At 42.1% G+C, this 27488-nt stretch overlaps 1 protein-coding gene across 1 annotated transcript; it reads left to right on the top strand.

The window, feature by feature from the left end:
* The first annotated feature begins 166 nt into the window (after window positions 1–166).
* PRCP (prolylcarboxypeptidase) lies at window positions 167–27488 on the top strand. Its single transcript, XM_064719398.1, has 9 exons — window positions 167–438; window positions 15964–16104; window positions 17218–17319; window positions 17654–17835; window positions 18500–18657; window positions 18899–19071; window positions 20432–20596; window positions 21753–21940; window positions 26262–27488. The coding sequence occupies exons 1-9, from the start codon at window positions 310–312 to the stop codon at window positions 26464–26466; spliced, it is 1443 nt and encodes a 480-aa protein (XP_064575468.1). The 5' UTR covers window positions 167–309; the 3' UTR covers window positions 26467–27488.

Genomic DNA, 27488 nt, shown 5'->3' with positions numbered 1-27488 from the left:
CCCGCAAGGAGCGGAGCGACGAGAGGGGTGGGTCATGTGCTTCGGGGCAGCCAATCACTACCTCCCTGCGGCAAGCCGCGCGGCCGAAACACCTATGGAAGCCGCCCCGGCCAACGGCCGACCGGCAGCCAATGGGAAGGCGCCGCTGGTGCGGGCCCGCCCCTCCACGTGTAGCCTGGCCCCGCCCCCAGGGCCCCGTTGCTCCCAGCGGGGCAGCCCCGGGCGGGGAACCCGGGCCCTGATAAAGCGGCGGCACCGAGCTCGCTCTCGCTTCTTCCCTTCCTGGTCCTCCTCCTGCCGCCCGCGGCGATGCTGCGGCTCCTCCTGCTCCTGCCGCTCCTCGGCGCGGCCGGCGCCCTGCCTGCCCCGCTGCTCCGCCGCCGCCGGAGCGCCTCGCTGCCCTCCGGGCCCTACCAGACGCGCTACCTGAGGCAGCAGGTGGGAGCCGGCTGCGGGGGGAGGGAGATTCCTTCGGGAGCGGGGGCGCTTTCCTCTGTCATCAGCCTCACTCGGGCCGCGGGCGGGACACGAATGTTCGCTTCAGGCTTGTAAAATAGCGCTGAGTGCCGGTTCTCTTATCTCGGTAAAATATTCCAAGCCGTGAGTGTTCCGGTTAAGCGCAGGTATTTAAAGTACTGCCGCACACGGCGAGGGGTTGCGCTCCGCGGCTGCACACACATCGTACCTACGGACAGAGCAGCGTGGGGATTTTTGTTTGTTTGTTTAATCACAGAGTGGTTTGGGTTGGGAGGGACCCTAAAGATCCGTCTGATTCCACCTTCCCCCCCAGCCATGGGCAGGGAGAAATAGCTTTTCCCTGGATGAGCACAATAGGAAAATAGCTTTTCCCTGGATGGTGATACCCATTTCATTTTTACCTTTTTTTTTTTTTTTTTTTCCCTTTTATACATTCTCTGTGTTCTTCGCACATGTATCTGTACCTCTGTAGCCTGTTGTATTAGTGGCTGGTTTTTCCAGTTATTTTCCATGGCCTTTCCCTAGACAAAACAAATTCCAGAGCTCCAGCCCCAGGGGGCACAAGGCCCCTCTCCTATCTTGGCTCTTTCAGGGAGCCAAGGTTGAGAACAGCTCATGGAGATACTTTTCGTGGACAAAGTACAGCTACTGCCAAAGGGACTCCAGAGAAGGGGCTTGACCTGGGGGGAAATTGCATCACCGCTTGTCCTCCTAACTGGTGCTTTTTATTAATTATTCTGACTTCCTAAAACCTCTAAAAATATACTCAGCCCTGTGGGGCTGGGCTTCTGTGGACATCTTTTCATAACTGCCTCTGAAAACCTTCAATAAAGATCCACTTTTATGTTACCTCCTTAGTAAAATTATCTCGAGTTTCATTAGAAAAAAAAGGCAAAAACAGAACATGAAACAGATTTCTGTTGCTAACTTGGACTTTGTCATCCTGTCTCCTCCAGCAATTCCTTGGTGAAAGCTATGGCATGTGGATAGAAGAGAGGGCTCTGCAGTGTCTTTAAGTGTTGGTGTGGTTTTCTTGAATCAGACTTTAAACCCTCCTTGTTAATAGATTTTCATAAAAACAGTCAGCAGGTCCTTGGGTGTGTCGAGCAGTGTCTGCAACGTCCCCTGTTCTGTACCTGGGTTTCCTGGGGGAGGCAATGGTTCTTTTTGCTGGGAGGCACAGTAAGGGAGGTGGATGTTTTCCTAGTCCTAGGACTCTCTTGGTTTGTTCAGAATCAGGCTTGGAGCATGTGTCTGAATTTCATGCCCTGGTCTGCACAGAGAGCGGTGCAAAGGAGATGTTTAATTTAGGATAGAATAATAAAGATAGAATAATTTAGGTTGAATAGAATTATAGAATAGAATTATTTAGGTTGGAGAAGACCTTTCAGATAATCTATTATTAACCCAGTACTGCTAAATGCACCACTAAGCAAGTGCCATGTCTACACCTCTTAAAAATCTCCAGGGTTGTTGATTCAACCTCTTCTCTGGGAAGCCTGTTCCAATGCTTGATAACCATGTCAGTAATTTTTTTTTTTTAATATCTTATCTAAATGTCTCTTGGTGCAACTTATGGCTGGGCATCTTGGATGATATGTGGATTGGATATCTCCTGTTTCAGCTTTGTACAAGGTGAAGTTATGGTGGAGTGAGCAAAATGGGAAGATTACACTCACAGAGAGGACAGATGTAAAGAAAACAGATAATCTTTGTAAGATTATGCTAAATAGCTATGGAATAATTTTAGCATCAAGGTCCCTGTCATTTGAGGTGAAAGGTAGATTTGGAATGATTTTATTGAGAAATCCATCCACTGAGATTACAGTCTTCTGCAGGTAGTGTTAATGGTTTGGGAATGCTCCTGTTCCAGGGATCTCCCTGCATGGAATCTGCCTCATGTTCACTCGGATAATGATTTGAGGTTTGTGTCCTGCATTAACTCCTCTAAGAGCCCTGGATTTGTACTGTGAGCATAGTGCAGATAGCTTTGGCAGTGTGTGGCCAGCGCTGGCCAGGACACCACTCCTGCAGCAGTGCTGTAATTAACCCTCATTGTTGTGGCACGCTGGTTGTTGCACATTGCTGTCATAGTATCAGTGATACTAATTCTGTGCTGTGGGCTCAGCCACCCTTTGTCACACTTCTGTCCTCACCTCCTCCCGGGGCCGTGCTGTCGCCTGGCTGTTTCCTCAGCTCTGGCTCTGACAGCCCAGCTGCCATCCAGCTGCCAGCAAAGCAGCAGAGCTGTGTGTGGCTGAGACCTGTGAATTTTGGGACATGGATGGGTATTGAGAGATGGGAGGGAACAGTCACAGTAACGACCCATTGTAAATATTGATGCCACATCTTGTTCACCCTTCTGTCTCTTCCTCTCATGCCTCAAGCACAATCATGGCTGAGCGCGCCTGCTGCAGGAAGGAGGGAGCCCATTCACCAGCCTGGAAATCCTTGCTTTCCTTGTCCAAAGACTTGCTAATATTGTTGAACAGAGTGTGGGAGGTTTGTTCATCAAAGATATGAATTCTGCTGCATGGCACTTGAAAGATACAGGGGTAGCACGAGAGGTCCAATCACACGGAGAGCATAGGACACACTGTCAGTAGCACGGTGTGTAGAACTTGTGGCATTCAGCCCTGATAAAGCATGCACTCGGTGCTCTTGTCTGGCAGTTTGTAATTGCATTATTGTTCAGTAGTGCAACATAAAATTATGTTTATGATTAACATGGTAGATAAGGTGGGGTGATACTTTGCCACCTCTCAGGATTGTTGAAGTTTAATTACTTACATTATATTTCTTATGACATGAATTATCTGCTTGTGTATCTTCCTGCCAAGCCTTTCTTCTTAGCTAAGGTTCCTGATTTGATTCTTGTTTCTCTCTTTGGTGATTTTCATCACAAGTTGAAATAATTTATCTAAAAGCAGTCAATATAAAAGAAATACTTCATAATATGGCAAAATACTATGCTGTCACAAAGGAAATGTTTTTATACCTATTAATATTAAACATACCTTTAAATCGAGTCTTCAAATACTTAATACTTCTACAGAATAAAACTTTTAAAGTATAAATAGATTCCTTACACGATTTGTTGCCTAAAAAGTTACTTCTTGATAACTGTGAATAATTTATTGGAACTTCCAGGCCTGACAGTCTATAGACATGTTACATTGTTTGAGTGTCTAGTGTCAACTTTTACTGTGAATCAGTGACATTAAAGTCTGTTTTCATAAAAATGGGGAAATAACAGGGTCAGAGTTAAGCTCAATGCTCATTGCATTAAACTTCCTCCTGTTTACCACTTAAAGTGTCAGACATCTGTGATGATGGGGCTAAAGTCTAGAATATTGAGAAATCAGTCAAGCAGTGCCTGTGTCACTGTGACTAGCATCTTAGCTTGTTTGCTAACCTGTGTATGCATTTAATAACTTTTATTATTTTGTCTTGGAGGTGTGATTTTTTTTTTCTTTTCCTCTCCCTTCAAAAGTAACTGATGTCTTTCAGCCCTCTACTCCTCCTATGTATGAATGAAATACAAAGTTTTTGCTCCAGTAAAAAGATACCTCATGCAGACCTGGAAGAGGAGATGGTCCTTGAAGGAGAAACTCTGCTATCAGCCACATCTTTAACAAATTTTGTGTGTTTAGAGGATGATTATCTCCTTTATAGCTTTTCTGATGTATTAATGTGACTTTTGTAGGCAAGTCTGTGGTAATTTGTTTGCCTGCTACACAGTTGTTTGTGATTTGTGTGTTAAATTAATCCATCCAAAATGGAACTTCACAGAGAGAATGATGTGTAGAATGTATAGAGCTGTATCAGGATCACCACTGCTGGGATGGCTTCTTTGTAAGCAGCTGGGTCTGTGGCCACAGTTCAAATTCATTGGAATGACTTGGTGAGGTATCCAAGATGCATCTAGTTCTCTTTACCCAAGCAGAAATAACATTACAGCATACTGAGGAGGGTCTGGAGTCAGTCAGTTCTGACTTTTGGGGAGCCTTATCTTGTACCTTTGTGTCTCTATCTTTGGCACACATACCAGTGATACAAAAACCACAGCCTGACGACTTGTGGTGCTTTATATGCAGCACTGCTGAGAGCATGATGCCTTAAAATTGCTGATATTTGAAGGCTTCTCAGTGATAAACTCATCTTAGGAGAGTGGAGCTGGTGTCTCTTCACTCAGTTTGATAATTGATGGCTATGTGAGACTCTGTGCTGAGGAACCTTCACCTCAGTCCTGGTTTGTGAACCGCTGTGAATTTTGTAACAAGTGTAACAAGTACAAATTAATTTTTGTTCAGCTGCTTCCTGAGCCTGGTCCTTCAATCAGATTGTCTTTTGAACTAATACATGTCAGTTGTGTCACCCCTTCCAAAAGAAGGATTCTGATTACATTTCATAACTTCCTAGGTTTCACCTATGTCAGTATCTTGTAATAAATTCACATTGTCTTTGTGCTCTGAAATGCATTCACACTTCATATTGTGCGTACATAAAAGGAATATATGTTGAAGCTTCAAAGAGATGAAGTTTAAAAAGTAATGCAATTGGATCCTTTCTGGCTTTATTAGGGGTCTTTAATACCCTATTTTTTATTACAGACTGAAATTCTGAGGTATAGAAAATACCCTGATTAAAAATGTGAACAATAGAATGAATATAAATGTTTTTTTAAACCTAATGAAGTAGTTTTCAATCACAGGTCTAAAACTTGCTTAGGAAGACACTGAGATGGGTTGAGGCTATAATTTTTAATTGTGGTTAGCATCTTATTTAGCATATTATTGTGACTCAGAATAGTAACAGATGTCGAGAATAGTTAAGATGGGTTTGTTTTTCATGCCTGGCACCATAATACAATAGCACTTTTGGCTTCTGGTGAAGGAAAAGCAAAGTGCTTTTTACAGAGCCCCTTGGTACCAATTAAAAGTTATGCCGGTGTTTAGAGAAGTGATGTTGATGTTTGTCTCTGAGGTGAATTACTTGGAATATGTGTTTTACTCATCAAGTAGTACAGGGGTTCTTGGCAGCTCTTTCTCTGTGATTTCATAGCATGATTTAAAATGGGAACTGTAAGCTATAAACCAGGAACAATAGCTCTTACTCAGTGAACAGGAAAACGGGGAAGTACTTGTTAAAGCTTGTCAGTGAAATTTTATTTTTATGCACTACTTATCTGTGGGGTCACAATGCAGACATCAGCTTCTCAAATTAATCAGGAAACAATTTCCTCACAACTTGCAGCCTCTTCCTTCAAGTGAGCAGTTAATACTAGTGACTCAAAAAACATCAATGATCACTACTGCCTCACTGAAAATGAGCATATCTCAATAGCTTTAATCGTTCAAAGCTCTAATAGGCCACTGACAGATTTCTGATAGACTGTCTTGATTAAAGAAAGTCTAAAGAGCAAAACAGTAAGCAGAACTGCCTTGTGGCTGAAGTAGCAAGCTGTTCCCAAGCCAGATGTGCATGAGAACTCCTGTTACCTCCATTAAATTTGGCTTGTACCATGAGATTCTACAAGCTGAAGCAGAGTCTTAGAGCTGATTTTTTTTTTTTTTTTGTGGGGAGATATGGAGGAAAATGAAGTTCAAAATGAAATTTTATGCTAATGAGTTCTGTATCTATTTCTTCATCTGACTTTGATCAAAACCAGCCATCAGCATAAGAAATTGTAGATCACGCAGGTAATTTGTAGCCTTTTGCCAAGTTGATGAGAGACCAGAAATCAAATTTGATTATTTGATTTTAAGCTTTCAAAAATCAAATACCTTAATTTATTTCATACATCCTGTCATATTTGGATTTTATATCTAAAGCTGTTAGGCTTATAAGAAATTTAGTGGGGTAAACCAGGCTGTACTGGGCCACCTTACTAATATTCACAAAATGGTCAATTTCTTTGTTTTCCAGGCATGTCAATTCAGAGAATTAAACATACAAAGAAGAATGGGATTGCATTTCTTTTAAGCACAGTCAGTAGATACCCTTTGCCTGTGGTGTAACAGGGTATTTTTTTTATTTTAAATTTCTAGTTTGTCTCGTGCTTTTGTTCAGCTCTAGCACACATGTAGTATGTTCTGATATTTGGTGCTGTTATAGTGCTGCTGTCAGGTGTGCTGTGCATGGTTGTTGTTCTCTAAACACACACAGTGAGCAAAGAACAAAACTTCTGATCCTTGTGGGCCGTTGTTTCTAACTTTAAATTGATGTAACAGCTTTTTCCATTATTCACATCTGCCACCAAGATACAGACAGAGCTTATGTACAAGTTGACCCTTGTGTCAGGCTTGAAGCCAAAGTGGATATGTGAAGATTAGCTGGAAAAGGTGCTTGTGGAGGGAAATTTGAGATGTGTCTCTTTCCTGCAGATGGCTCACTGAAAAGCCTGCCTGCATGGGATACCGTGGAGCCATGATAGTGTGTGATGTCCTTTCCCTCTGATTACCACTATGGACACACTCGGTGGTGCAGGGAGCCACAGATGATATTTCCCTGAATGCTGCTGGTTTCCCCGCCATCCTGTCTACCAACATCTTGCAGCTCTTCAAGCAGAAGTTGTTCCTTGGTGTTGCAAGCTTGACAAGCAGCAGTTGCTACATGGTATTTTTGCTATTGCATCAGGGCTGCAGAAGTAATTGCTGCTTTCCTGCTTTGTTTTGTGAAATTTTCTCTCCCTCCACCTCAGTGCTGATCAGAATTGGTGGCTACTGAAAGCATGATTCACAGTGGCACGTGTAAAACACTTAGCCTTTTGATGCTGATAAATTGCCATCCCTGCACTGAGCTCTTGTCATTTAGTCTCTGCTCTGCCTAATTAGAAGATTATCTGGATAGATGACAGCACAGTTTTCCTGTTTGTTGTCATTGTTCATCTCTATTTCTTTGGATCCTCGTTTCTAGGATTAGCAATAGAAAATATAATACAAATAATAGCGGTTGAACTACGCCTGGGAGAATGATAAAGCAAATTTGTTTATAGTTGTGAAAACCTGGGAAATAAAACAGTTGTAACCTGGATTAAACCTTTTAAAAATGTTTAGCAAATTAGACAGTTCTAGACCTTTTTGTGGTAGAGGTAGATCTGGTTTAAATATTTGACTAAATAAAAATATTATCTTGGATCTGAAATGCTTTTTTCCCTGTGTCTTTACACAAAAAAAAAAAAAAAGAAATATTGAGGAAGTCTTTCAAATGAGAACCATGTTCATCAGAAAAGATGAAACTTTGCAAATTATTTTGCTTAAACAATTAGTCCTACACAGAGCTTTAGGTCACTCTTTAAAAAACCTGGAATGCTTTTATGCTGCTTAATCTGTGATATATTGACATTTCACATCCAATTTTTTCCTCTCCTCTGAAGTTAATCCTCTGAATGTGATGGATTTGTAATTCAATCTGGAAGGCACATGGAAAATATTAGTGTCCTTTGCCTGTTAGGGGTTTGAGAGGCCTTGCACAAGGGTAACTTTGTTCTTGCTGGTGTATTGCAACTTTGTGCTTTTTTCAGCCTTGAGAAATCACACCTTGTGAAGTAGGGCTCTGAGCTGGTTGTTCCCCATGCCTTGCCCCATCCCTTGTCCTGTGGAAAAATGTCACCAGGAAAATAATGCCTTGAATGGAAGCATCACATTTGGGGTGTTTACTGCCACAGTGGTTAGTTGCAGAGTTATGTAGCTGGTGGAGTCTGAGCAGCACAAGCCCCTTTATTGCTCTGAAAAGAACCAGGTGGCAGAGGATGGAGACTGGTTAAGGAGTGACAGCTGCTTGAAGAGATTCCTGCCTTGGTCACCCATTCTCCCCCCTGTGCTGGAGCTTTGTGGCTCTCAAGTCTGGGACAGAAAATGGTGAGAGTGCCTGTGGTACTTCTCCTTCCACATGGAGGAGTTTTAACAGAGAGTAGCACCTTCACTGTCTGCTGGAGGATTTTAAAGCCTAAATGTGTTTATGGACTTCATTTTTTACAGGGTAAGCAGAATCTGGAGGTTCAATTGCAGCACAAACCTATTAATGGTTTGGGGAAGTTGAAATCAATTTGTTTGTGTTCTCATTAGCTGGTTGGGCTTCCGACATAAAAATAACCTTTCATCATGTACTGTTTGTTTCTAACAAGGGCTGACCCGAGTACCCTGGTACTTTCCTACAGCATATCCTGTCGCTGTTTAAATTTTCTTTGGTCTTTTCCAGTGCCTGTCCAAACTGTGTGACTCAGGGCAGGGGTAGAGTTCCTGTCTGAAGTTTTCCTTGTTCGTGTCTTTTAATCACTGAAGAGATAAATCCATGCTAAAAATCAGACTTCCTTAAACATCACAAGAGCAGGTGCTGTGATTTCTGCATCATAAGAGGAGCTTCAGAAAGATACATGAAGTGTAGAATCATAAACACATTTAGGCTGGAAGAGACCTTTAAGATCATCAAGTCCATTTGTAATGTAGCACTGTCAGATTTATCACTAACCTGTGTGAATTATCAAAGGCCACTTCATTCTCAAGGACACAGTTACAGTGAGATTCTTTCTGTTACAAGGATTTGATCCTAACCCTGCTTTTGCTCTGGGGGCATGGTTGGCTGGAAGCTCATTATAGTCAAGGAAAACTTGGTAACAGTTGCCCTAGACTATTTCAATAGTTGAATAGAAATTAAAAACTATAAATAGTCAAAAAGCATGTCTGGTGTTATCCATATGGTTTGATAAATGTGATGGTTTAACAATTAAAATTAAATCTGGTGAGCAAAACCTCTGAATTACGGATCTTGTGGAAAATAACAATGACAGAGGCAGTCCTGGCTTGGATGAGCATATTCTTTGCTGGGTGGAAAACTGGCAGAATAGCTAAGCCCAGAGTGTGGTGGTGAGTTGGGTTAAATCCAGCTGCTGGTTTCAGGAGGGCAGGAAGGCCCAGCAGAGGGATCTGGACAGGCTGAATCCATTGTCCAAAGCCACTTGTATGAGGCTCAGCAAGGCCAAGTGCTCAGTCCTGCCCTTGGGTCACAGCAACCCCAGGCAGTGCTACCGGCTGGGGGAAGAATGGCTGGAAAGCTGCCCAGGTAAAAGGATCTGGCAGTGCTGGCTGACAGCAGCTGAACCTGAGCCAGCAGTGCCCAGGTGCCAAGAAGGCCGATGGCACCCTGGCCTGGATCAGCACTGGTGTGGCAGCAGGAGCAGGGCAGGGATTGTCCCCTGTACTGGGCACTGGTGAGGCCTCACCTCCAATCCTGTGTCCAGTTCTGGGCCCCTCACTGCAAGAAGGACATTGAGGGGCTGGAGAGTGGCCAGAGAAGGGAAATGGAGCTGGGGAAGGGTCTGGAGCACAAAACTGGTGAGGACCAGCTGAGGGAGCCTGGGGGTGCTTAACCTGGAGAAAAGGGGGCTGAGGAGAGACCCTAATGTTCTCTACAACTTTGTGAAAGAAGATTATCGGTAGGTGAGTTTCTGTCTCTTAAGTAAAAGGCAATAGAATGAGAAGAAATGGCCTCGAGTTAGAACAGGGGAGGTTTAGATTGGATAGTAGAAATCTTCACTGAAAGGCTTGTCAGGGCCTTCAGCAGGATGTCCAGGGAAGTGGTGAAATTGCCATCTGTGGACCTGTTCTAAAGGTGTGTGGTTGTGGTTCTTGGGGATGTGGTTTTGGGCTGGGCTTCTCAGTGCTGTGTTAATGGTCAGTCTTAAGGTGTTGTTCCAGCCTAAGCAGTTCTGTTATTCTAACCTATGATCCTATCTCTCTTAAATTTCTGCTATTATTTACATTGAAGACTTTCCAGTTAGTGAGTTACACAGCCTGATGCAAAAAGGTGCAGTTTACATCTCCCTGCTCTTCCACAGAACACCAAATGATTATGCATTTCAACAGAGGGGTGCAAGTCTTCGATCTCTGCAGTTCCTTGCACAACTATCAGCCTTGAAAGCAAGGAATCACCTCATTCCTTGCATTTAAAATGAAAAATATGAAACAAAACTAAGCTTGATTTTCTTGTCTTTTCCCCCCTCCCTTTCCTGCACTGAGCAGGGACAAACAGAGAATCTTAGCAGGTACTGGTGGGATGAAACTTCAGTCCTGGCAGGCTCAATAAAATCTGCCCCCCACCCCTTCCTCCTTTTTGTTTAGACATGACAAGAAAGTCCCTGCCCTCATGAGCTTCAAATTTGAGTAGAGGAAACAAAGGTTGTAAGAGGAAACAAAACTAATAGGGCCAGCTGACTGAACTGGAGTCCCCCACAGCCCATCAGGAGTAAAAGCAGGAATAGAAACACATCAGTGAAATCCCAGGGAGGCTAAGGTCTACACTGCTGTTCACACAGGAGGATATCCTCAGGCTATCCTGTATCTTCCTGTCCTCAGGAAATAATTCAGACAGGATGAGCCCTCAAAACAGCTCCATGTACATGTGGAGAGTAAGGCACAGCTTAAAATCCCCTGGCTTCTCACCAGTAAAACAACTGGCTTGATTTCACATGGAATATCCAGTTTGGGGAAACAAAGCTATCGCATAGAGGATTGAAATTCAAGGCATCACAGAAAGGCTTTCAAATGCTCACAATCTTGCCAGAAACCCAAAAGCATAAAGCCATCAGGTGCTGATTTACCACCTCAAATGGTATTAGATTCCTTTGGTTAAAAACTGCCCTGTGAATTATTGTCTTTTTTAGTAGAGGCTTGGCTTTGCTGCCCTGTCTCTGTAGTCACTGGTGACCTTAAGGTGCTGCTGAGAAGGAAGTGGGTTTTAGCCCACATGTCCTGTTTTGTCTTTGTACTCTACTCATTGCCTGAGTTCCTGAGTACTTCCAGAAGCACATTAAGCAGACTAACATCTGTACAATAACTAACATCTGGTGAGCCTTTTTTTGTCTCCTCCCCAGGGGAGATGTGTGGCAGAGTAGCTTGTTTTATTTTAAATGGACTTTGAAAATAGCAGAAAAGCACTTTGCAAAAACCACCTTGAGATAAGTAATCTTTGAGAGGTTAACAAAAGCACATGGTACATGTGCACTTATAAGATAAAGATACAGAAAGGTGCTGTGTAGTTCAAACAGAGGGCACCAAGGTGGAGTTTGGCCAGTCCTCCCAGTGTGAGTTTGTTCAGTAAACCAGTCTGGGGAGGGTGCCTCACCCTGGGCTGGTCAGCTGCACTTCTCTGTAGAAAGTTTCTCTGAGCTCAAGGATTAAAGCTGCTGACTTGAGCCTTCAGTCAGGTGCTCTCATCATCCTCATGGGCTCAATGCCTTGTGCTGCCCACTGTTTGTCCTCAGCTCAGGGAGTGCAGTTCCCAGCAGCCCTGCCTTGGGTAGCACCCACAGTCTTCCATCAGAGCTGCCTTGCCTCACAAGCCATCTGCTGTAGGTTTGCTTTTATTTTCCCCAAATGCTTTGTGAGTCTTTGCACTCAAAGGTGTGCAGGAAAATACGAGGCTTTCTTAATTGAGCAGTGTTCACAAAGGTTTTTGTATGTGGGACTGAAATTTAAGTGTTCACTCTCCCATCCTGCCTGCCTCAGCTGACAAGAATTTCTCTTAAAAACTTATTCATAACTTATGAGTTTCAGTGCTGCTTTTTCTAGTTTTATCCTTCCTCTTATTAGTATCAGAATGACTGTTCTTGTGTCAGTAGATGATAGTTTCATCTGTAAAACATTTCTGTTGCATCACTGATGATGATTGTGGTGTTTTTTATCAAACGTGCCACATAATCCTGTTTACAGAAGCTTAGAATTTTAGGCTGAGTAACTGGTTTGCATTAATTCTAGAATTGTTTAGTTTTAGAAGTGAACTGAGCCATCATCTCTTCAAACCTCCCACACAAAGCAGGGCCAATTTAAAAATTGTTTAGGATTGCTCAAGACCTTGTACTTACTGCTGACATCCTGGACATGGTTGTAATTATGAAAATTTTAATTGGAAAAATCACATATCTGCTGGAATACCATAGCCATTGTTTTAACCAGCAGTTAAGGTATTTTAAGTGTGTTCTGAACAGGTATTTTTTTCCTTTTTGCTGTTGTGGTCTGGTTGTAAAAGTAATTGCTTTTATCTTACTTCATTTGTGTTAGAGTGCAGAAAAAACCTTTCTGGTTCAATTTTTTAATGACATCTGCTTAAGGAAAAAAAGCTATAAAAATACGTGGTTAATTTGAGTACTACAGTAGGCATCACACAGTTGCTGGGGTTTATTACCTGTTTGCATGCCTGTTCCATAAAGAGTGGTGAGATACAACAGTTGTTTGAGGCCCAGCAGCTCCTGTGCCCAGCCCTGCACGCTCCTGCTGCACACTTGGGCTACACAACAGCTCCATCTGCTGTTCCTCAAGTGCAGCTTTCCTGTGTGTCCAAACCTTCCACCTGTGTATCAATGTAAAATATTCAATTTTACATTGATTATTGGGCTTCTTCCCTCTGGCTGGAAAAATTTTAACATAGTTTTTACTCTTGTGAGAAGATACTCCTTGGGATACCACTACACTGTGTTTTGATGTTCTGGATTTAGAATTTCTTTAAATTTCTGGGCAATAACCAGCATTTGTGACACTTTTGTTTCTGACTGCCTTACAAACATTAGGTTTTGTTATGGTTTGGACTTTTTTTAAACTTATGTTGTATGTCTTACCCTTGCAAAGACAAGCTAGTACAAGGTATGAAGCCCCATCATCTAGCATTGAAAGAGTTTCTGCTCTTCAGCAAAGTAATGGCTACTTGTGATTTTTTTTTTCTTCTGGAGAAGTCTGGATTTGTGTGTGTTCTGCCTGGGATCATAAATGTGTCCACAGTTGGATGTGCTGTGAGTGTGATGAACAGAGGCAATCTAGCTGTTGTGGGAGAATCAAATTTCTACAGACTGGGTGAGGAATAGCAAAGAATAACATGGCTGATGGCAGTGAGGGAGTGTACAGCGTGTCAGAGTCAAGACAGAGGATCGTGACTCTCTGCTCAGTGTGGTTACTAAAACCACCAAAAGAGAACTTAAATTCGTTTTTCTCCCTCTTGGTTTTGGAGACAGACTCACTGGAGCATTGTGATTTTGTGGTTTGTTTTGGCGCATCAGAGGAAAACTCCAGTAAATCACATCTCTAAAGAAAACTAGCCATAATTTGGGAAAAGATGTGCATATTGGAGTATTACTCTCTTAATTTTCTAGCTCTTTGAAATAGGAACAGTAATATGGGCTTTAGAGTCTGTTCTGCATAATACCCCATTGGATAAGCTCAGCCTGGTATAAAAAATTTTCTCTGTTTTTTTTTTGTTTGTTTGTTTTGGTTTGGTTTTTTTTTTTTGTTTGCTTGGGGTTTTTTTTGGTGTTTGCTTTGGTTTTCCCTCTGCGCTCTTTTTTGTCTGTTGCATGTTAGGTTGCCTGCACTGGTATATATTTTTGTAGTTAGGAAAGTTGAATACTTTTTGGGGTGTAGTCCTTTAGCTGGCACTCTGGCTTCAGGCAGGAAGGATGCAGAATCAAGTTCTAGATCTAAATATTTAATTTTAGATGATTCCATAAAAGGCAAGCAGGACACATGGGCCTGTTTTTCCTATCTCTGGCAAGCAGCCTAACAAGAAATTTTAAATAGAAAAATAATTTCTCCCATTTACAAACAAAGACGGGACAAAAGATGTGTTAGTTGTACTTTGTAACAGTGTTGGAGTTTATCAAACTATACAGTGACTTTTTTAGATGTGTGTTAACTGATTGTTCTCTTTAATTGTCCCAAGGTCTTATGACCAGAGACTTTTTCAGTTGCTGACCTTGTTCTGCCTTTCTGCATTTAATCACTCTTAATAGGTGAAACTAAAATGAATAGCTGTGCAGGTGAGTTGTCAGTGTGAAACAAGGCCAGTGTGTGCTGTCAGTACTGAAGCTCGGTGAAAGAGCACTGAAACATGACATGATATGGTATTACCATGTACTTAAGAGTAAGGAGCAAATGGCATCCTAGAGGGAGATTGTGAGAGTACATAAAATAGCTTTATTTGGGCCTGGAAGCAGTCACTGAAGTTACTTACTGAAGGCAAAGACTGTCACCTGTCTGTCCACACCATGCCCAGACCTCCATGTGCTCCTGCTGTTGCAGCAGTGAGCTGCAGCACACACACCCTCCCACTCGAGTCCAAGAGTGAGTAACCCCTCAGGGAGTTCAGAGAAGACATTTTGCAGCAGACTGTGCATCTGAAATAATAATAAATAAGTTCCTGTGCTCTCTTTGACCCAAAGCAAAGATAAGTACCTGATGTGGAGTAGCTGCATCCTGCCCTCAAGCATTAGGCTTTTCTGAGCTGCCCAAAGGAATCCACCTAGCAGGTATGTCACTGTGATATCAGCAAGTGCTTGGGTTTGGGTGCCATCTGCTGCTCTTCAACTTTAACTTGCAGATGTCCCCAAAACAGGGAATGTGGAAGTTTGTTTTCTGTAGCAGCTGGGAGGTGTGGCAGAGTTTGGGTGTGAAGGAGATGGATGGGTGAGCAGAGATCCTCAAGCCAGCAGATGTCAGGCTGTTACCACCAGCAGGAACTATGACAGGAAAAGGTGGATTGATGCACTGATAAAAGTCAAAATTGGGAAGCTACAGGTCACCTGCAGCTGATGAATAAAAATAGTGAAGAACTGTGAATACATGGTAATTAAGTACAATAGGTCTTCTGGAGTAACTCTGTGGTTTGGTTTGATTTTTTTTTTTTTTTAATATTTCATAGTAAAAGCCAGTATGGGTATTCCAGAATAAGATTATACCTATGCAGGGAGTTACTTGCAAAAGCAATTTACTTGTAAAAGCACAGCTTTCCAGAGCAGATGAATTCTAGGGGAGGGGTCGAGGTGGATAGTGAATACAAAGCACTCTGAGTAAAAACTGGGAAAAAATGACCTTAGGAATTGAATTTCTAATGAGAGAATAAATCTAACACTGTGGGGTTTGGGTTAAGGGCTATGATGTATATAGGCTGGCAATATTTGTAGAGCAGTGGTAAACAGTAAAAACCCATTTTCTAACAAGAATCTGTTTAAATTTAATTCTTATGCCAGAAAGAGGACAGAAAGAAGAGGTGGGATTTTTGTTGGTTTTAGTTTTGGAGTTCTTTTTTGTTTAGTTTGCTGGGTTTTTCTTAGTAACGATGCTAGTAAGGTTTTCATGAGACTCAGAACATCCTGTGATGACTTTTTACTTGTTCATACAGTTTTATTGCATGAGGTACTTTGTGACCTCTCAGCAGATTTGTCCAACTTCCTAAATATATTTAGAATATCTGTTAAGTAGGATGCTATAAAGTGGGCATGGATTTTTTTTCTTAATGCCTGAAGATAGCATTCTTCCGTCAGTATAAACACCTGTAATTTGACTATTTTTTTTCCCAAAGCAGAAATAATTTCATGAATTAGAAATATAAATTAATTTAATGACATATTTTTTTAACCTGTTAAGTAACTGTCAGCACTCCCAGTGGGCTTCAGGATCAGTTCTAGCTTTCTGACCGTGTTGCTGACGCTTGTTCCTACAGATTGATCACTTTGGATTTGATGAAAATGGTACATTCCAGCAGAGGTACCTGGTAGCAGATCAGCACTGGAAGAAGGACAATGGACCAATTCTGTTTTATACAGGCAATGAAGGAGACATTGAGTGGTTCTGCAACAACACGGTAGGTGGCAAACAGTGGCATTGCAGTCCTGCCTGCCAGCCATGGCATCCTGAAAAAGGGAGGGGGAGCAAGAAGACAGTCACACAAGGTCATTGAAGGATAAGTTTGTAATGACTGCTGTCATTGTTATAGGAGGAAGAGGAGCTGAACAAAAGCACAGAAAAAGTTTAAGGGGCTTCAGGGTCCTATTTGAAGCCCAAACAAATAAAGGGATACACTTCTCTTAAATTCCTGGGGCAGTGAAGAAAATTTCTAGAGAAAACACTGTAGTTGCCCTGAGCTAACAGTTCATAATTTTGGACCAAATGAAACTTATCCTAGTACTTTAGAGTTCCCCAAGTAAAATTGAAGGTTTTCATGTTTGGATTTTTGTTTCTCTATTAAGAAAAATATGAAGGCAAGTGGAAGTCAGAGCCAGATAATTCTTGTTCTCTACAGTACCTGTGGAAGTTTTTACTGTCCTGACTGATACAAATGCAGAATGGAGTGTGTGGGTATTTTTCAGCCATTTCAATACCAAGTCCAGTAACATGATAGGAGGTGGCATGTGCTGAGCTCAAAGCCACCAAGGACTGCTTGCAGGCTTTGTGCTGCCAGCTGATGATCTCTGTCTGCTTCTTCTCATAGCTGGTGGTAACAAACTCTTATCAACAAGTAACGACAAGTTGTACTTTTTTATTAGTTGAAAATAACTGTATTGCAGTGCTCCAGATTACTGTTATTGCCAAACAAATTTTGTGTTTTCTGTAATGTAGTCCTAGGTCAAATGCATGGTTTTCTCCTGTAGCCTGTTTTATTTCCTGTGTGTTAAGCTTGTGCCATAGGAGTTCTGTTAAATTTCCTATGTGTAGTCACAAAACAAGGATATTTAATATTTTGCAGCATTGAACTATACATACTGTCTTTGTATATATCAGCTTCCCTGGGTTGATAGCTGTTTTGTGTGTTTCCTTACTTCAATGATATCTTAAAACCAAATTACACTCTGTCTTTCTAGTGGCATTTTGATAGTGATAGCTTTCTAATCAAAGAATTGGAATACACTAGATTGAAACTAGAGACTTTTAAACAAGTTGAATCAATTATTTTCTGTGTCTGTTTTCCTTCAACCAGGGTTTTATGTGGGATGTGGCTGAAGAACTTAATGCCATGTTGGTATTTGCTGAACATAGATATTATGGAGAATCTTTGCCCTTTGGGAATGAATCTTTCAGTGTAAGTGTCATCTTTTGTCTTCCTAATAAATGTATTTCCTACAAACATAATTCTGCATATTTTAATTATTGCCGGGGCATTGAGTGTTAACTTGAGTGATATATAACTCTTTTGTAGCTATCAATTCTAGGGTAAAAAAATAAAACCAAACTAGAAGGTTCTTTTTAGTGCTTCAAGTGACACCTGCAAAGAATATTGCATTTGTTCTCAGGCACAGATTTAGATTTTGTGATTTTAGCTGTACACCTGATTTTAGCTGTAGCTGCTGTGGGGAATAGAAAGGCTGTTGCTGGAAATCACTTGTGCTGTCCATAACCTGTCTTCTTTCTCTCAGGATTCCAAGCATCTCAATTACCTGACATCAGAACAAGCTCTGGCAGACTTTGCAGTACTTGTTGAGTACTTAAAGACAACCATTGCAGGAGCCAAGCACAGTCCAGTCATAGCTATTGGAGGGTCTTATGGAGGAATGCTTGCAGCCTGGTTTAGGATGAAGTATCCCCATGTGGTGGTTGGGTGAGTGTGCTTCTCCTGCTTAAACACAGCAGGCATTTCTTACTTCTGTGCTATAAATGTTACTGCTCTGGGAGAAGTACCATAATTCAAGCTGGCGTGAATTTTTCAGTACTGGGAGAAGGATTCAGGTTACTTTGAATTTGGGAAGAGGTGCTGTTTGCCTGACAAAGGCAACTGTTGATCAGCAGGTACTGGATGGTATATTTTGTCATATTTGTGAAAACAACATATGAATGCTGACTTGGTACCTAACTTTTTAGGATCTCCAGACTTTAGGCAGGCCTTTAATCTCTTCAATACCCTAGTTACCCTCTTGGAAACAACCTGGAGTGTATATTTTCATGGACTGGGCCTCTCTTCATTTGAGTTCACACAGTGCCTAGTGAGAAAGACCTAATTGATAGGTGAGAATAAAAAGCAGTAAAGTAATCAAGTCTGAATTCCTACCTTTTGTTTGCTGATATTGTTGTACCAGTGTCCAGGACTTACGTCCTCCAGCAGCCTTTTGCATACAGACCTGTGGAGTAATTTTGCAGCATTATGGTTGGTTCATCTAGAGCCCAGCGTCCAAGCTGAATTATAAATGCTGCCTAGATAGTGGCTGTTGGGAGGGTATGGAAGTCCTTTTTGCAGGGGTTCAGGATCTTTTTATGTCCCTTTGCAGAGCTCTGGCAGCCTCTGCCCCCATATGGCAGTTTGGTGATCTGGTTCCATGTGGCACATTTTTCAGCATAGTGACCAATGATTTCAAAAAGAGTGGCAAGGGCTGCTCAGAGAGCATCCGGAACTCCTGGAATGCTATAAACCACCTTTCCTCAACAGGTAAGACCTCACCAGTGCTTTTTCAAAGAATAGTAAAGATCAGGAGTGTGTTATGACTTTCACCTTTGTATGTTTTGGGTTTTTGACTAAAATTTGATCTGCTGTGCTTGTATGTGTGTGGAATAGTTTCACTAAATTTGTTAGGCTAAGTGAAAATGTTTTTTTAGTAGCAGCACAACTGATGTATGTGTTAATAGTACAATACACTAAATATTGTTTTATTCATTTATTTTTATTAAAGATGCAGGTTTGCAGTGGCTTTCCAACGCATTTCATTTGTGCAGCCCCTTAAAAACTCCTCAGGATGCTGCTGTATTGAAAAATTGGCTGAGTGAGACATGGGTAAACTTGGCTATGGTGGATTATCCCTATAAAGCTGACTTCTTGCAGCCTCTGCCAGCTTGGCCTATACAGGTAATTTAGAATCAATATCTTGTAAAATTGACTATTTGGTTCAATTAATTCTCTCCTCCCCTCCTAACTTGCACCTTTTCCTTTGTTTTCTTGGCTCCATAGAAGCAATGTGCTGAGAAAAGATAACCAAGATAATATCCTGTGCATATCTTGGTTTGTTGCCTAACTGCCCCTTGTAGGTATAACAAGTTATTGCAACAGCCCAGGAGAAAAAAAAGTGTCAGGGATGACTGAGAAACCTCAGCTGTCCTGCAGAGCTGTTCTTGAGTAGCAGAAATGCTGCACAAAAAGCACATGCTATTAGAGTTTCTTATGTCAGAATCAGCTGACAGAGCTTACAACAAACAAGTTTTGAGCCTATGTCCTTTTTGATGTGGGAAAACCAGTGAGAGAAAATGTGGATCTCCACAAATACACTCCTTGGAGGGTCCCTTCTCAAAGCAGAACCTCTTTTTACACTTGCAAGCCTTAGTTTGTGCAGTTCTCTTTATCCTTGGAGTGTTCTTATTATTTTAAAACTCTGCCTGAATTTCCCTGCAGGACTCTGGGTTACTATGTGAGGTAGGTAAGATACAAGTATTTTAGGCAGTAGTTAATTATAAAATAAAATCTTTCCCTTGTGTAGAGCTGCCTGACGGAGGAGGGAGGGAAATGAATCTGTCCTATGTGACTGTCTCAAAGAGCAGAATAAACACCTTGCAAATTATTTCTGCTTATAAACCTAACCCAGAAAAGGCCACTACCCATTGGACAATACTAATGTATGAAATCTGATTTATATAAGTTGTTAAGATACTTTATTTTCTGAAACAGTAGCTCTATTAGGACTCTGAGGGCAAGAAAGGGGGAGGGAAATGTGGACTTGATGATCTTGGAGGTCTTTTCCAATGTTTGAATAGCTGGAGATATATATATATATATATGTTGCTTAATCTGTTCTCTCTCTGTGATCTACCTGCATCAAACTGCAGGGGGAACCCCAGTTGATATCTGGAGCTTCTCTGTTAGGTATCTGTATGTGCAGTCTTTAATTACAGAGGTACTAAATACTATTTATTAAATATAATCAATTTTAAAGTATGGAAAATGGATTGAAAAATTTGATGAATGAAACATTAAGGTGGAACTGTTGGGTTTTGAAAAAAAAAATTTAGTCAGGAAATATAAAGTTTCAGGTTCCTCATAGTAGCATGCACGACACATATATGATACTGCATTTTGTGATAATCAGGGTATATAACTTCATAGACACTTTCTGGAAGTGGTCTGATTGTGGAGAATAAACGAATATCCTACCAGGTGTCATGTATTAATATTGAATTACTATAGATTGAGATGACTTCTTATTTCTTCATTGCAGGAAGTCTGCAAGTTCTTGAAGGATCCCAGTCTCTCTGACAAATTGTTGCTGCAGAATGTTTTCCAGGCAGTAAATTTATATTACAATTATACAGGAGAGACCTCATGCTTAGATGTGTCACAGACTGCAACGAAGAGTCTGGGTGAAATGGGTTGGTACTACCAGGTATGCTCACTAATCCTTATAAATTGCAAGTCAATGCTGGTTTTTTAATCTAGAGCTGATGAGAATTGCCATTTAGCTGTCAATATATTGTGCCAGAAGTATTGATGTGTACTGATAACAAACCTAGTCACAAACCAAGTGTGATTGTAGTGGGGAAGGCAAGGCAGAAAAGAGAAGCAGGTTTCCCAGGAGGTTTAGATTGTATCTTCATTATCTAGCTACTTGCCAAGTTTCAGCTGTTCACTGACTGGAAAATGATGTACAGCAGACAGTTGTAAGTTGTGTAGGGCAGTCAGTTGTACAAGGTCTAACAAGGCCAAGTGGTCAGTCCTGCACTTGGGTCACAACAACCCCAGGCAGGGCTAGGGGCTGAGGGCAAAGTGAATGGAAAGCTGCCCAGGGTAAAAGGCCCGGGGGCACTGGTGACAGCAGCTGAACCTGAGCCAGCAGTGCCCAGATGGCCAAGAAGGCCGATGGCACCCTGGCCTGGATCAGCACTGGTGTGGCAGCAGGAGCAGGGCAGGGATTGTCCCCTGTACTGGGCACTGGTGAGGCCTCAGCTCCAATCCTGTGTCCAGTTCTGTGCCCTCACTGCAAGAAGGACATTGAGGGGCTGGAGCGTGTCCAGAGAAGGGAAATGGAGCTGGGGAAGGGTCTGGAGCACAAGTCTGGTGAGGAACAGCTGAGGGAGCTGAGGTGTTTAGCCTGGAGAAAAGGAGGATGCTGAAGAAAGACCTTAATGTTCTCTACAACTTTGTGAAAGGAGATTGTAGGGAGGTGGGTTTCTGTCTCTTAAGTAACAAGCAATAGAAAGAGAAGAAATGGACTCAACCTGTACCAGGGGAGATGTAGACTGAATATTAGGAAAAATGTCAAGCACTGAAACAGGCTACATAGGGAAATGGTGGAGTCACCATCCTGGAGTTTTTTAAAAGATACTATGCACTTAGGTACATGGTTTAGAGGTGGACTTGGCACGTTTTGGTTTATGGTTGAACTCAGTCTTACAAGGTCTCTTCCAACCTAAATGATTCTGTAGTAGTTAGGTTGTAATTACTGATCAAATGCTGTTTGAGCCTGCCTTTTTAAATAGTGTAGTAACAGCTATTGGATATTCTCCTGAGAATATACTCTATTGACCTGCCCTTTCTTTCAGACTTGCACTGAGATGGTGATGCCCTTGTGCACAGATGGTGTCCATGACATGTTTGAGCCTCAGAAGTGGGACTTTGATGCACTTTCAGAAGAGTGTTACAGGATGTGGGGAGTGATGCCTCGCCTCTCTTGGATTCTTTCTATGTATGGAGGAAAAAACATCAGTTCACACAGCAACATCATCTTCAGGTAGGCCTTGTTTCAACTGATGGTGTAGTGTCTTCCACCAATTTGTGTTTCCAGTGTAGAGAATCTGCTCCAAATAGCAAAGGCATGGTAGCAAAGGGATCTGTCTCCAGCACTGCAGCTGAATAAATGATGGGCATGCTTTGTGTTGCTATTGAGAGTAAAATGGTCAGTCTGCAGTGGCCAAAGAAGCCAACTGTTCCGTTACTGCCTGTGTGACTCTAAAAGAAGTATCTGAGCTGGGATTCTGCCAAACATCTTCTTTCCATGTGGATTCCTTCTTACCTTGTGGCCAAATTCCAGGTTTCCCATGCTGGTGAATTCCTACTTTTATGAACCCAAAGCTCTGTTGCTTTACACACAAAAGGAAAGTCTAAATGAGTTCTAACTATAACACAGAACCTTGGTCGCCAAAATTACTGCTCTGAGCGATAGCCTTGTGAAGGGGCTGGCATTGCATTCCTTTTTCCCTTTCATACAGAAAGGAGAGGGAAGTAACTTTGGGAGTTTTTCTATTACTGCCAACAGCTTTTTCTTTTAGTGGCATTTAGTCAAGTTTCAACAAACTTGCGTAAGATCCAGATACAGAGATGTTTCTGTTTTTGTAAGGAATACTGGTAATACAACAAAAGCTTGTCTGAAACATTTATTTGTGGACAAAAAGTGAAAGAAATGTTTCAGTCTAGCACAAAAAACTAGTCCATGCTGCTTGCTGTCTATTCAGCCTTCACTTCCCTGACTTTTAAGATTAAACTCTGCTGTCTTTAAAGGGAGGTTCATGTGGTTGTACTTATGCTGTGAGGTGATTCAGGTGAGTATTGTCTATCCATCTTATGTGGGTGGGAGGTGTTCCACAAACCCATTTGAGACCTCAGTAGTCCTGAATTGCTGTACCCATTGCCCACTGTGGGAAGCTCCTGGATATGTAGTCCTCTGTGTTCTGGTTAAAATTTTGCAAGGCCTTTTCATAAAACACCTTGCCACTTCTACAAACCAAGCTCAGATTTAGTCTTTTGGATGTGGTAGATAAGTATGCATTTTAAAAGTGGAAAGTTCTCACTTGAATTGGGATTATTTTCTGGATCACTGCTGTTAGTGTCGGTCTGTTTGGCTGCAAAGGCCTTTTGCTTTCCTCTTGTTTGCCTCTTGCTGTTTCTGTCCCAGCAGGATATCTACTCTGGAGGGAGAAATCCCACCCTTTTTTGGAAAACTTTTTAATAAAAAAAATTTGTTGGTTTCACTTAGTTTCTGCAGAGTGTTGCTTATTTCCAAGGCTGCACAGCTCTGTACAGTAGAAATCTGCTTTGTAAGCGATAGACAAACAAACAAATCTAAATAAGTGTTTAAGAATTTATGCCAGCTGAAGGAGCTGGAAATGAGAAAAGTCTGAAAGCAACCAAATGAATGTTAAAGTAGTGCTGTACACACAAAGCTTTTGGATCTCAAGCTGGGATGTTTCTCTTCAAACAAATACATTGTCAACACTGTACATTTTATATAAGAGCCTTTTATCCTCAAACACTGCTGAGTGCTTTACAAAAAACATCCCAGTGTTTACCAGGGGATGTGGCTCCCTGTGGGCTGAAAAGAACTGTGTTTCAAGTGACAGGCAACTTGCACAATAGTGTAGAGCAGGAAGGGAAAAGTACTCCATCTAAAGAGAACCACTGTAGGGTGGATTTATCCAGACACAGTGGGATTTGGCCAGGATGCTCAAACTGGTGCTGCTGCCTCTCCCTCTATGAGCAGTACATCACTCTGCACAGTCACACTGTTGTTTGCACTGTGTGGGATTAGTGCAGGGAATTCCATTGCCATTCTGGTACCTTCCTGGAGTAATGTGGTGTGCAAGTGGTTACTTAGGCTGTGGGCAGGTGGTACTTGCCTGTTCTAGGCAGTACGCCTTTATTAACGCTAGCCTGAGGAAATGGGGGGTTTCAGAACACTGTTTCCCCTTTCTCTTCCAGCAATTTCCTCTCTTCTTATGGGAGCATGCTGTGTACTTCTTGTGGAAGTGTTGCACAGTGGTGGGAAGTGACATTTTAACACTATTCATACCTGTGGTGGCAGAGAGCTTGTAGCAGTTGTGGTGTCTCATCATCAGTGTACTGTGGTAGTCAGAATCAGCCCAGGTTATATCAGACAGTATGAAATTCGGTCTGCACAGTCTAAAAATGGGGGTTTTCAATCTCAGTGAATCACACCTAAGTTGTAGGCTTCTGAGCCAGGGCACCCACATATCCAGTCCTGCACTGGCACGGGAGAGGCAGAAGGAGAAGGCTCTGTGTTAAGAGATTCTGGTTCTCTGTGCAGAAGGAAGAATTGTTAGCACTAAAGAAGGGAATGGAGGCAGAGAAGAGAAGACAGGACAATGTGTTGCTGAAGAGAAAAGGTTAGAGAAAAAAGTTAACAGGAAACATGACAGTTGTGGAGGGTGGTCATGTTAAAAAAGGATGTACAGACAGTGCTGCTACAATTGTGTTTGTAGCAAAATGTTTTGTGTAAAACTTCTGGGCAGGACAGGAGGGCTGAGGAGACTGAAGAGAAAATAGGAAAGGGAACTGTGTGCTGTGGGATAGGCAGAACCCTATGGATGCTATCAAGGAAGTATATGAATTGAAAGCAGGACTAGCAGGCTGATTTTTGCACTAGTTTTTTCTGAAGTCCTGCTTGCCTGGCCACTGCTACAAAGAAATGTCTGACTTATTCTTTCTCTTCTTTGGTTTATACTGGGAAATTCCTGCCCTGTGAGATGGGCAACTGAGTACTTAAATGCTTGCTTAGTTTAAACACATAAATAATTTATTCCAGTTGGAATGATCTTAATCTGCAAAAACTGTAGAGATTTATGATTTTGTGGTGAGCCCTCCATCCCCCCTCCCTTCAAGTTTCACTTCCCAAACTGCGTCAGTGCCTCTGGTGCCATCCTTTGGAAGGAGCTGCAGAGGATGCAGCCAGAAGCTCACAGAAAAGCCTGTGGCATGCTTAGCTTCCACATGACTGGGACCAAAAGATCCAAGTTCATGTGCATCATGGGTCTCTCAGCAACTCATTCCCCTGTTGCCAAGGTGCTCTGCTGATTCAGGTGACCTTTTAAATCCAATGCTTTTGGCTTTTTGGGCAGCTCTCAATGCTTTTTGTTTTGCAGATACAAAATGTTTCTCTTGTCCTAAGTCATATTTAGAATCACTGAAAGTAAAGAACTACAGAGACTCAAGATACTTGGTTGTTTTGGTTTTTTTGCAGTGGTGAAACAAGTAAAATATTAGTTTAGACTCCAGGTTTTTACTTCTATTATTTTCTAAAAAAGCTTTAAAAAATTATTTTACTGTTATTTTCTGGTGCTACCATTGTGGTATTTTTCTAGCTGCATATCTCTGTGTCAAGGATGTTTTAATGTCTTAGCTTCTTCTAGAAATTTGCCCTCTCATACCTCAGCCCATCTCTGACATTTCCTTTTGTGGGCAGGCCCCGTGTTTAAAGTGAGAAACAGATCTAGGTTTGTGTAGTTCTACAAGTATATGGATGTTGCTTTCTTTGTGCAGAAAGATGGGACATGTGTGGGAAGGTCACTGCAGTAAAGGAAAATGAGATGTAGTTGGGGTTATTGGGTCAAGTCCAAAGCTAGGAATGAGAGATGGAAAGCTCTCTCCCAGCTGAGCCATTGGCCTGCTCCATCGACTATTCTTTGGAGCCGTATCTATAGTGTAAGGAATTGTTAAAATTGATCGAGGATGAGGGAGGAGGGGGAGTAAATGCTATTAAGTTGTCCTTTTACAGAGGAAGAGTCAGTTTAGACAGTTTTTTAAGGGATAAAATCTTCATTTTCATAGGGTTGTTAATAAAGTCAGCACACTAACAAACCATGCAAACATTTCTTTGCAAAACCAGGTTGGCACTCAGCTGAAACAGCAAAAGGTAGAACTTCCTAAAATTCAGCTCTAAATGGTCCAGTGAGTAATTTGTTTATGGCAGATTGTGAAGAAGGAAAGTGAAGTGCTTTAGTTTGGGCATGTTTTGGTAGAGGGAAACCTGAGACTTTAATGACAATTACAGGTGGCAGCATATTTCTCTTCAGAGGTTTTATAGGTTATTATCTGAATAAGCAGATAATTAATAAGAAGTGTTGCCTTGCTTAAGCTGCCGGTAGGTGCATACCGCTGTCAAAAAGTTGTTTCTTAGCAGAGGGGTGGGCACAAGACATTAAGACAGGGCTGAACTCTGTCACTGCATGTGCAAAACTAGTAGAAATGGTGATGTGAGCTGCAGCCTTGCTGCTGACTGCTGTGCACATGTCCCCTAATGAAATAGTCTTTCCTTACAGCAATGGTGGCCTGGATCCATGGTCTGCAGGTGGGGTGACCCAGAACATCACCGATTCCCTCGTGGCAGTTGTGATCCCGGATGGAGCCCATCACCTGGACCTGCGCAGCCGCCACCCTTTGGACCCCAAGTCTGTGCAGCAAGCTCGAGCCATGGAGATCTGCCTCATGAAGGAGTGGATTGAAAAGGCCAGGCACAGCCTCTGAAGTGCTACTGCAACATCTGTGGCCATTGCCCCTCTCTTGGCTTTGCTGGGAGTAGGGCCAGGCCTTGTGATACGGTCATTGGAGCATTTCCCTCCTCGCCTGCAGCACAGTGGCCACCATGGCTCATGTCCATGGGAGAGGCAGGCAGCAGATGGATGGAGAGCATGCTCAGATGATAAACTCCAGTCAAAGTGCATGGATTGAGCTGCCTGCTCTGGTTTGCTTTCCTCTTCTGCTCTTCTCAAATGCTGTGCTTTACTGCACAGTAGTGGGTTCCTGTTCTAGGCTTGTTGCTCTTCTCCTCGCTGCACTTGAGTGATTGTTCCAACTGCTGGTGTATCCAGCAGTGGATTACATGGGAGTGCTGTTGGTGTTGAAACTCTTGCTGCCTCCAGTGTGATTGAATTTCAGACATCCTCTGCTGGTGGAGATAATGAGGGAACAGAAATCACATCTGACTGTGATGTTTGGTGGAGATGTAGGGAAGGCCTGGGGAAAGTGGCTGTGCTGTTTGTAAGGAAACTAAACCCTTACTCAGCCCTTACCCTTTGGAATCAGTGTTGGAAAAGAAATAAATATACAACTTTTTTTCCTACCTAGTTTTCCAGCAGCTTATTAACCAGTGGATTTTTGTATTCTGTGCTGTACTGAATGGTCAGGGCTGGGCCCAGACTCACTCTGCTAACTGGCTGAGCATGCAGAATCTGCATCAAGATTTTACTACTTCTTTTGCTATGAGTCCTAATTCTGAGATATGTCACTGTCTGTGCTGGTGGTTACCAAAGAAAAATGAGTATGTATGTGTGTGTATCCCTCACAAATACTTTGCTTTTTAAAATCAGGAAGCTTTTGAAGCTATTCTCTTGAAGAGCAAATGGGACACTTGTGCTGGCTACATCTTATGAAGTGACAAATAATTGGGGCAGTGCCTTGTGTGGGTTCTTCCCTCCCCTCCATTCTGTGTATTGTTCAAATTCTGCATGATCTGTTTGCTGATGGCTCTTCAATAAAAGCCTTTTAAA

Source organism: Zonotrichia leucophrys, chromosome 1 (genome assembly GCF_028769735.1).
Source record: "Zonotrichia leucophrys gambelii isolate GWCS_2022_RI chromosome 1, RI_Zleu_2.0, whole genome shotgun sequence".
NCBI lineage: Eukaryota > Metazoa > Chordata > Aves > Passeriformes > Passerellidae > Zonotrichia > Zonotrichia leucophrys.
This window is presented reverse-complemented; position numbering and strand designations above follow the sequence as displayed.

What these genes read in the sequence shown, in the direction of transcription:
- PRCP (XM_064719398.1), top strand. Translation starts at nt 310, where the DNA reads ATGCTGCGGCTCCTCCTGCTCCTGCCGCTCCTCGGCGCGGCCGGCGCC. An exon ending in TGCCAGCTTGGCCTATACAG is followed by an intron (nt 19,072 to 20,431) that starts GTAATTTAGAAT and finishes TCTTCATTGCAG; the next exon opens with GAAGTCTGCAAGTTCTTGAA. An exon ending in CACAGCAACATCATCTTCAG is followed by an intron (nt 21,941 to 26,261) that starts GTAGGCCTTGTT and finishes CTTTCCTTACAG; the next exon opens with CAATGGTGGCCTGGATCCAT.